At 66.1% G+C, this 10,565-nt stretch overlaps 1 protein-coding gene across 1 annotated transcript; it reads left to right on the forward strand.

Moving 5' to 3' along the window:
- The first annotated feature begins 1,877 nt into the window (after positions 1-1,877).
- On the forward strand, positions 1,878-9,780 carry CRYBG2 (crystallin beta-gamma domain containing 2). The gene is made up of 19 exons (XM_054802565.1): positions 1,878-3,881; positions 4,364-4,408; positions 4,510-4,628; positions 4,894-5,050; positions 5,160-5,299; positions 5,387-5,513; positions 5,834-5,869; positions 5,949-6,076; positions 6,289-6,415; positions 6,705-6,847; positions 6,927-7,053; positions 7,174-7,206; positions 7,321-7,433; positions 7,625-7,754; positions 7,922-8,061; positions 8,184-8,307; positions 8,864-9,022; positions 9,390-9,549; positions 9,692-9,780. Exons 1-19 carry the CDS (start codon positions 1,878-1,880, stop codon positions 9,778-9,780), a joined length of 4,101 nt encoding a protein of 1,366 aa, XP_054658540.1.
- Positions 9,781-10,565: the final 785 nt, after the last annotated feature.

The following is a 10,565-nucleotide window of genomic DNA, read 5'->3' on the forward strand; positions in this document are numbered from 1 at the left end:
CGGCGGGACGGCAGTATTGCGGGGCAGAGAGGGGCCACGTCCCTCTGCAAACCGCACTGGCCTGGCACCGCCACCCCTGGCAGGAGCCTCCCTGGCGTGGGGGTCCCCATGTGCCACCGCAGAACCCCCGGCTCGGGGCGCTGGGGGTCCCTCCAGCCTGACCCTGCCCTTGGCCGTTTGCTCTGACACCCGTCTTGTCCCCAGCGCATTTAAGCGGCTTTTCTTCTGCACTGCCGAGTGCACCCGTCCCTCTTCCACTGGCGGTTGCCATGACCCTGGGGATCCAGCTGTGGCCCTGGGGATCCAGCTGTGGCCCTGGGGATCCAGCTGTCATTTTGCCAATGCGGCTGTGGCTTTGCCCATGCAGATGTGCGACCCTGCCCAGGCTGGTCCCAGCCTCAAGCGGTGCTGGCTGTCCCAGACGAGGGCTCACCACCTCCTGGAAAATGACACAAACTCTTCCTATCTGTACTGGAAAGACCTGCCGGGCCGGGGAGAGCAAGACGCGGAGGGCGCATGGCGGGCTGGCAGAAGGGGCAGGCAGCTGCCTGCACCAGGCACTTTTCTGCCTCCCCCCCCAGTCTCCCCGACTGGGGACTGGTAAAGCCCAACCTGCAGCCATTGGAGGGAGCCCAGCCCCAGGTGGTGCAGGATGAGTCCCTCTCCTGAGGTATCCCTTGGGGAAACCAGCCCTGGGTGCTGTGCAGGGAGGTGTCCCTGTCCCCAGCCGGGACACCCCAAGCTCAGCCTGTCCTCAGGCTGAGCCCAAAGCCCTGTCCCTGCTGCTGTCCCCGTAGCCGGGCGGTGACACCCAACAGCTCCTAATTGGGGGATGCTGAGATGCCGGTGCGCTTCCGGCTCCCTCCCCGGCACCTGCTGCGTCAGCTGCTTCACAAACCCAAACCCAGCAATAAAACCCTTCTGGGGCAGGGACGCAGCCGCGGCACGGTGACGCCTCTGCCGGCATCCCCCCCAGCCAAGGCGGCGCGGGTGTCCCTGTCCCCTGCCCTGCGCCCTGGGGACCACCGTGACGCCCACCCTGCAGCACCGAACACAAGGGCATGGGAGTTGAGTACTGGGTACCAGCTTGGATCAGGGTGCAAGCGCCGGGCGATTAATGCAGCTCGTTTTCTTGTGCCGATGGGGCCGCAGAGGTTGAACGGTGCCATCCCGCCTTCGCCGGGCAGCAATAGGGAAGGGTCACGGGAAGATGCTGCTCAGGTCCCCACCTCCTCCTGCAAACCCCACAGCTGCCCCAGCCCCAGCCCTGGTCCCGCTCCGGCCCTTTTCCCCCGCAGAGCAGGTTCCCTGTTGCTTTTTGTGCTTGTTTGTTTGCTGCATTCGCTGACTCGGCACAGCCCTGCTGCCCGCTTGACTCATCCCACAGCTTGGGGCACGGCACGGCTCGGGGCACGGCATGGCCCGGCCGCATCCTGCACACTCACTTGCTCTGTGCCGGCCAAGCGGGCTCTGCCAGAGCCCACCTCGGCGGCGTGGCAGAGCTCCCCACCATCTCTGCCGGATGCAGAAGTGTTGGCACGGGGAGGCAGAGGGCCCCACGGTGCCCCCCACATCCTGCACGTGCCAGGATGGGATGACATGAGCACCCCGAGAATCGCAGAGAGCCCCCAAGGTCACCTCCTGTGCTCATGGGACCCCCCCCAAAATGTCCTGCAGGATCAGAGGGAAGTCCAGGGGGTTTTAGGGTCTGGCTCAGGGTCCAGGGCTGCTCCCCGCAGGGTGGTTTCTGCTCAGCTCTCCCAGGGTCTCCCTCTCTCCCCGCAGCTCCGCCAGCCCCAGCGCAGCAGCCGTGGGGGACGAGCCTGGCAGCACGGGGTGCTACGGGGCCGCGGCAGCCCCCTCCCCAGCCCACTGGCATGGATTCGCCGTTCCGGCATGCCAAGGCCAGGGGCTTCGTCTCCAGCGCGGAGCTGAGCATGAAGCAGGCGGCGACGGGTGCTCCAGGGCCCGAGGGCAGGTCCCGCTTCCAAAAGGTCTCGCTGGTGTCGCGGCGGCTGGAGAGCACGGGGAGCACGCGGGGCCGGGAGGGGAGTCCCTCCCGCGTCTCCCTCCTGCTGCAGGCCTGGGAGAGGGAGATTGTGGAGAAGACGGTGTCCGGCCCCGCCACCCTGACACACCGGGAACGCTCGTCCTCCGTCAACCTCCTCAAGGACTTCACCGCACACGGCCCCATCTTCTCGCAGGTCTACTCCCCCGCGCAGAAGCCCCGGCGGCAGGACGAGAGGGGGAAGGCGGTGGCCGGCGTCCCCCCGCCGGTGGGTGCCTCCCATGAGGTGCCCGTGCACAGGGAGAGCTACGTGCACGGCACCCTCCTCCCCACCCGACCCGCCGAGCGCCCTGCGGGGGGTCCCGGCGAGGGTCCTGGTGCCCCGTGTGCGGCCAAGGCTGGCTGCGTCCCTGCCCTGCCCAGGGCCAGGCATGTCACCGTGCTGCGGACGGGCAGGGACGCAGCCGGGCCTGAGCCGGGGCTGGCGGAGGGAAGGGAAGCCCGGAACACGATGCACGATGCCGCCAGCGCCACGACGGCCCCGCCGCAGCGGGAGAGCCACGGGCAGGACGGCAGCGGCTTTGCTGAGGCTACGGCGGGCAGCAAGAGCTCGCCGGGCACCGCAGAGGCCACCGCGCTCCTGGACGAGGGATCCCCCGGGGAGAATTGCTCACCGCAAGCCGAAGCCGTGCCGGCAAACACAACCCCAAGAGACGGCGACAGGCCCGGGGACCTGCAAACCAGTATAACCAGCTCCCCGCAGTGTCCCTTGGAGGATGCCGGCAGCCAGGCTGATCCTGCTGGTGTGGGAGAGGGAAGCGTGGCAGACGGGGACAGCGCCATTTCAGCCACGCCGCCGAGGACAGAGAGCCCCCCGGGAGTTGGCGGCACCCATGAAAACCCCTTCTTGCAGGCGAGCAACGGTCCAGAGCCTTCACCTGAAGGACCAGCACCTCCGAAGGCTGAAGTGGAGTTGGAGGGGGGCGAGATGACGGGGGACCCCCAGGGCACAGCCCAAGAGCCAGAGAGCAGCCCGGACCCCCCCGGTGAGCCCCCAGCCCCTGACCCACCAGCCGAGAGCCCCCCAGACGTGACCGAGGAGGATCCCGAGCTGCTGGTGGACATGGAGATCTTCGTGGACACTCTACGCAACATGGAGCCCTCGGAGATGCGGAAGGCGCCCAAGGCCCCGCGCCAGCCCCGTCCATCATCGCTGGGCCGCTGTGCCGCTCTGCCCCCCATCCAGGAGGACCGCGTGGCCCCCCGGGCCCCCGTCTCCCTGCCCCATGCCCTGCGCGAGCTGCTGGCGCGGGGCCCGGCGGGGCGGCAGGAGGAAAGCCCCGAGGAGGAGGTGGAGATCGAGAACCCCTACCTGAGCCCCAATGAGCGGGCGCTGGTGGGGACCCTCCATGGGGTGCCCAGGGACAGCGTGGCCAGCGATGACCGGGCGGATGGGGGCTCGCTCCTGGGGACACCGAGGCAGGCGGGAGCAGAGGAAAAGGCCAAACCGGTGGCTGGGGGCTCTGCCGAGCGGAGCGTGCTCTTCCGAGGGAATGTCCTCAAGGGCATGGCGCTGCTCTCCCACTTCTTGGAGCACCGGGCAGCCGCAGCCGATGAGGGAAAGCCCTACTCACGCCTGGACAACAGCGTGCTCTACAGCCGCTTCGTCTCCCCCAGTACCGCCCCGTTTGAGCTGCCTGGCCGGGACGGTGGGGGCACGGGCTTGCCCACCCCTGGGGACCACAACGGGCTGGGCCCTGGTGACCACCCTGGCCCTGAGATGGCCGTGCTGGAAGCCCCAAGTCCCGGCGGCACCCCTCCTGTCACCAACGAGCCAGAGAGTGCCATGGCGCTGTGCCCCGCTGATGTCCTGGTGAGTAAATCCTGCAACGCGGTGCCGGGGGAGATGCTCTGTCCTGGGCATGCGGGGACGTGGTGGGGTCTGAGCCCTGTTCCCAACATGTGGCTTGTGCTTCCCATCAGAGAAGCTGTGGGTGAAAGTCCACGGTGCAATGGGAGGGTACCGGGATGGGTGATGGGATGGTACTGGGATGGGTGATGGGAGGTACCGGGATGGGTGATGGGATGGTACCAGGGTGGGTGATGGAGGGTACCAGGTCAAGTGATGGGAGGGTCCCAGGGTGGGTGATGGGAGGGTCCTGGGGAGGGTGGGGAGGCTGATGCTCAGCGGTGCAGGAATGCTCGAGGTGTGGCTGCTCGGGGCAGTGGGAGGGATTAGCAGATGCCAGACGCGAGGCTGCGGCTGCGGCTTCCTCGGGCTGCGGGGAGATGGCTGGTGCGGCCGATGTCCCTCTGTGCTCCTCATGCACCCGTCCCCTTGGGTGTTCACAGCAGGAGGACAAGGAAGGCTTCGAGAAGATCAACACGAGACCTGGCAAGGTACAGGGAGCATGGCGGGGCTGGGCTAGGCTGGCCAGCCGGGACACGGTGCGGTGCGGTGTGGTGTGGTAGCACCTCTCTGCTGTGTCACCCCCTCCCAGATCATCCTCTTCTCCGAGGCCGGCTTCGCAGGACAGAAACGGGAGATCTGGGGCGATGTCCCCGATGCCACGTCCTGGGAGCTCTCGCACACCATCTCCATCAGGGTCATCCGAGGCGGGTAGGGGACAGCGGCAGGGCGAGGACGCGGAGGGAGGGTTCGGCTGGGGCTCTCGCGCTCCCCGTGCTGGGGATGGCGGCTGGATCCCAGCCTGGGGTTCAGGAGTGACCATCCCGCCAGTGCTAATTACTGCGGCTGCAATCCGGCACGGCGGCAGTGGCAGGACGTCCCCACCCACGCTCTGCCCCGAGGCTGCTGACGGCTGCGGGGCTGTGGGTAAAAGCAGGATTTTCCCCCCCTTGCTCCCCCCCCTCCCCGCTCCCAGGTGGGTGATGTACGAGAAGCCGCGGTTTCATGGGCGCAAGTGCGTGCTGGCCGAGGGGGACGTGGAGATCGACAACCCCTGGACAGCGTACGGGCAGAGCGGGCAGACCCGCGGCAGCCGGCCCTTCCGCATCGGCTCCTTCAAGAGGGTGGTGCGGGTGAGCGCAGGGACCCCCCCTGAACCTCCTGTTCCCACCCCCCCCATTTCCCAGCACCTGCCAAGCGGGGGGTGCCGGACCCCCGTAACACTGCTCTGCCCCACGCCAGGACTACCGCACCCCTGAGATCACCCTGTTTGCGGAGGAGAACGGCGAAGGCGCCCGGCTGAAGTTCACCGACTCGGCTGAGGACACCCGCACGCAGGGTCAGGCGCTTGCCGCCGCCTCCATCATCGTCCACTCGGGCTTGTGAGTGGCACCGTGGGGCCGGGTGGGCTCTGGATGAGCTCCAGCATAGGCTGGAGCGGGGCGTGATGCTTTCCTCCTCTTCCTCAGGTGGCTGGTTTACTCCAAGCCTTTCTTTGATGATGACCCCTACGTTTTGGAGCCTGGCGGGTACCCCAATTTAAAGGCTTGGGGAGCAAAGGACCCATCTATCTGCTCCATGCACCCCATCAGGCTGGTGAGTGCCAGTTGCTGGAGCGTTACTGGTTACTGCGGTGCTGGGGCCACATCCAGCCCTGGCATGACAGGCGAGAGCATCTCCCGACGATTCCTGGTTCACATCAGTGAGAGCTCGCTGTGGAAACGTGCCGAGCGTGGCTCTGGGAAGTGCTCCTGTGGATTAGTGGTGAAGGAAAGTGATAAAATAAAGCCCAAAAGAGCTTGTTCTTGAATGAAAATGACCCAAAAACCAGTTCAGGCTTTAAAGGGAGAAATTGAATATCTTGGCGATGTCCCCTCCCGCCACCGCAGCCTCACTGGGGCTCCTTCTCCTTCCAGGGCTGCCCCGTCGTGGAAAGACCCGGTGAGCCGCAGGTGAGCGCCGGGCCAGCACCCGGGGAGGCCGTGGGGCCGGGACAGCCATGGGACCGTGCTCACCCTGCCGTGTCTCCAGGTGCTGATCTACGAGGCCGCGGGTTTCCAGGGCCGCAGCTTCGCCATCAACCGAGACATCTATGACCTGAAGTGCCTGCCCGGGCCGGCACTGACCACCGTGGGGTCCCTGCACGTCCTGGGCGGCTGGTGAGTGGCACGGGGTGGGCAATCCCGGCTGGAGCAGGCTGGGAAGGTGACAGTCACCCCCAGGAAAGGGCTCAGAGGAGCTGCCCGAGGCTGTGGGATGGCCACGGGTAACTTGGAGAGGGTGGCACTGGAGAGGCGTGGATAATGTCCCTGTGTTCCGGCATGTGGAAATCTTCTGGAGACCTCACTGCCCACGTCTGCCTGTGCCACAGCTGGGTCGGCTACGAGAAGGAGGGCTTCCGCGGCCACCAGTACCTGCTGGAGGAAGGGGAGTACCGGGACTGGAGGCAGTGGGGCGGCTACAGCAAGGAGCTGGTGTCCTTACGGCTGATACGGACGGTGAGGGCAGGGGTGGTGGCATCGCTTGGGGACAGACCCTATGTGGGCAGGGAGAGCCAGCCCCCCCGGTCCCATCCTTATCCCCCCAAGGGAGGCTTCCCTGCCTGCGTCAGGCAGCTGGGCATGGCCTGAGTTCCCCTAAACTCATCACATGCAGAGGTCTAGGTGCCCAGAGCTGCTCCCACCCTCCCTGGGGTCCCTGAGGCCAGGCAGGACCCTGGCTGCGTGCATGGAGAGCCCCTTCCCCCCGACAGACCGAGGGGCTCGGGGGGGCTCCTTCTCCCCACAGGACTTCTCCGACCCAGCGCTGGTCCTCTTCGAGGCCATGGACTTTGAGGAGGGCCCAAGCGTGGAGCTGAGCGAGGCGCTCCCCGACACGCAGCTGGCTGGCTATGGCACCGTCACCCAGTCCATCCACGTGCTGAGCGGCGTGTGAGTGTGGGGACGGGGACGGGGGGGCAGGGGGACGGACGAGGGGGGTGCTGAGCCAGCACCCACGTTTTCCTGGCAGGTGGGTGGCCTACGAGGGCACCAACTTCTCGGGTGAGCAGTACATCCTGGAGAAGGGGGTGTACCGCAACTGCGAAGACTGGGGTGCCGCGGATTGCCGCATCGCCTCGGCACAGCCCATCCTGCAGGTGAGAGCACGGGACACCCGCTCCCCTTTGCCGCGGGACCCACCGGTGCCACCGCACACGGGGCTGGTGGGGGCCGGGCCGGGGCAAGATGCCAACCAGCCCCGCTCTGTCTGCTTCCAGGTCGGGGAACACAACCTCCATTTCGTCTCCAAGGTCAGGGGCAGCGGATGGGGAGGGGGACTTGCCCCCCCCAGGGGACGTGGCCCTTTGCGGGGTGGTGGCGATGCTCTGCCCCCCTCACTGAGCCCCTCTGCTCCCCCTCCCCAGATCCTGCTCTTCTCAGAGCCCGACTTCTTGGGGGAACACGTCGCCCTTGAGGAGGACCAGGACGCCCTGCCCGCCGCCTTCATCCCACGCTCCTGCAGAGTCCGCGGGGGCAGGTAGGGCATCCCGGGGCCTCGCTGCCTCTGGCCGGGGACAGGAACAGGGACATCACCCTGGCCGGCAGCCCCACAGGTGTCTGTGGGGGGTCCCCAGGAGGGTGGGCAGGACGGGGGTGCTGGGGGAGCACAGGAGGGATGGATGCCCACCACGACGGCTGCGTCAGCCCAGGCACGCTCCTCCCCACCAGCTGGATCCTGTTCGACGAGCAGGCCTTTGCGGGGGAGCAGCACGTGCTGTCCGAGGGCGAGTACCCTACTCTCAGCGCCATGGGCTGCTTCTCCTCCACTGCCATCCGCTCCTTGAAGAAGGTCCCGGTGGTGAGTGCCGCCAGCACCGGGGCAGAAACCCCCCGGGAACCTCCTTTTCCCCACCCTGTGGGTCCCCCCCGGCACTGGCTCTCCAGCCTCGGGGCCCTTCTGCACCCATGGATGCTCGCTCCTCCCGCTTGTCCCCCTCACACCTCGTCTCTTCCCCCATCCCGCAGTTTTTCTCGGAGCCCTCCATCTTCCTGCACGGGCTGGAGTGTTTTGAAGGGAAGGAGATCGAGCTGAACAACGAAGTGCGGAGTCTCCAGGCAGAAGGTTTCAACAACCACGTGCTGTCGGTGCGCGTCAAAGGCGGGATGTAAGTGAGCCCCAGCCCTGCTCTCTCCTGGCTGGTGGGTCCCATCTGCTTCCTTGGGGATGACCATGCTCTGCTCATCCCGTCCCATCCCGTCCCGTCCCGTTCCGTCCCGTCCCCTGCAGCTGGGTGCTGTGCGAACACGGTGACTTCCGAGGGCGCCAGTGGCTGCTGGACTGCACTGAAATCACCAACTGGCTGACGTACAGCGGGCTCCAGCACGTGGGATCCCTCTACCCCATCCGCCAGGTGGGTGCTGGGATGGGACGGGGTGCTGGCACCCCAAAACCCGGAGGCAGGCGGCTCCCATGGAGCTAAAGAGCTGCCAATCCCGGTGGCTGGGAGGAAGATGCGGTAGCGGCTCCGGGTGAGCTGGGGGAGGCAGCGGGGAACGGCCTGGAGAGCAGCAGCACGCTGCTGACAGCTCTGGCCCATCAAAGGCAGCACCAGTGCGGCACCGGCACCCCCAGATCCCTGTCCTCCGCCCTGGGAGCGGCCGCTGTGGTGGCGAAATGCTCCCCGTGGCCAGGTGCCTTGCCAAATGTACCAGCATCCCGGCGTGGAGTGCCGTGCCCATGCCAGCTACGAGAGACAGGCCAGGGCCATAGCTGTCACCCTGGGGAGAGGCAGAGACCTCCCGGGGGGACAGGGAGCACCCTCTGGGCAGCCGCCCCGGGGACCCATGTCCTCCCTTCCCAAAGCCACAAGCTGGGTGAAGTCTTTCCTCGGCCAGCCGCGGCATAGGGGGGCAGAGGTAGAGGCAGCAAGGCTTTTTGGTGCCAAAAAAAGGTTTCTCCTTTTCCAGAGACGGATCTATTTCCGCATCAGGAGCAGGGAGCTGGAGCTCTACCTCTCTGTCCCTGACGACGTGGAGGACATGAAAGCGGGGCGGGTGGTGGTCTCCAGCCTGAGCGAGCAGAGCAGCTCTGTCTGGTACTACGAGGAGGGGCTGATCAAAAACCAGGTCAGGGCTCGCGTGTGACAGCCAGTGCCGTGGAGGGGAGCAGGGGGGCCCCAGCAGGACTCCTGCGGGGGTACTCCCCACCCCAAAGCCATCCAGCCTTTCCCAGCATCTGACCTCAGCCTTGTCCCCAAAGATCAGTTGATTCTCTCCTCCCCAAGTCTCCCCTAGAGACACAAAGGCATCTCTGCCTTCCCTGATGAGCTTTTGTCACTCTAATTGTCCCCACCTCTCACTGAGGGGCTTTCCTGCTTTTCCCACCCCAGAACCAACCGCATTTACAGGGAAACCCCTCTGAGCTCCAAGCCTTCGTGCTGGTTGGAGGCAATGGAGAGGAGCAGGCTGACCCGGCCACCGCCGCTCCTTGCAGGTGGCCCCCAACATGAGCCTGCAGGTCATCGGGCCAGCTGGGAAGGGCGCGAAGGCAGTGCTGTGGTCCGAGACCCGGATGCCGCGTCAGACCTGGAGTGTCGATTCTCAGGGACGAATCCACAGCCAGATGTTCGAAGACATGATCCTCGATATCAAGGGTGAGGCCTCAGTGCCGGCACAGGGGCTGCTTTTCCAGGAACCCCCAAAAATGGGGTGTTTGGCCATGAGATGGGGCACCCACCCCTTCACCACCATCAGGAGTGTGGTCTGCCCTCCCGAAACCCCCTCCTTGCTCCGCAGGTGGCCGATCCTATGACCGGGACCACGCCATCGTTTGGGACATGGCTGAGGAAAGACCCACGCAGATCTGGGACATACAGGTGCTATGAAGCAGCAGCGTGCGGCCCTCACACCCAGAAGTGCTGTGGGGCAGGACGGGGACGCCCTGCCAGTGTCCCCGCAGCAGGGCAGGAGTCCTCCTACCCCACGCACGCCAAACACTCCTCTGCCCCGGCTGCTGGTGTGAAGGATGCCCACCATCCCCTCGGGGAACCACCCCACCTCCCTCCCAGGGAGCCCTGTACATGGCTCACGAAGGACCTCACGGACACGACCAGCGCGGGACTCTCCGGAGAGCGGCAGAGCCCCCTCCCTGCCAGCTTCCCCCTCTGAACTGTATTTATGTACGTGTGTAAGATGCGGCCCTCCTCCTCTGGGCCAGCTCTGCCTGGGTGGTTGGTGTCCTTGTCCTTGCACTGGCTGCAGCCTGACAGCCCCCAGGCTGGGGAGCTGCCCCCCACCCCAGCACCTTGTCCCCCGCCAGCCCTGCAGCACAGGGCCCAATCCTGCTCCCAGGATGGGAGCCCGGTGCCCTCTAGTGTCCACAGGCAGTGCCGGCTCCCCGGGTTTTGAGAAATGAAGCCACTGTGGGGGGAGCCAAGCCTGCTTGGGGTGCTCCAGTCGTATCACCCCACGGTGAGCTCTGCTTCAGAGGCATTTAGCGTCCACGCTGCAGAGCCGCGTCACGGCTCACGTCTCTTATCTTTGAGGTCCCTGGGACAGAGGTCTCCTCCAGCTGGGTGAGGGCAGGAGCTCCCCAGGGACGTGACTCAGGGACATGGCCTGAGACATCCATACACGGAGACATCAAGAGCTTCTGTCATCGCTGCTGGGG

The sequence above is a fragment of the Grus americana genome, chromosome 23 (genome assembly GCF_028858705.1).
Source record: "Grus americana isolate bGruAme1 chromosome 23, bGruAme1.mat, whole genome shotgun sequence".
Lineage (NCBI taxonomy): Eukaryota > Metazoa > Chordata > Aves > Gruiformes > Gruidae > Grus > Grus americana.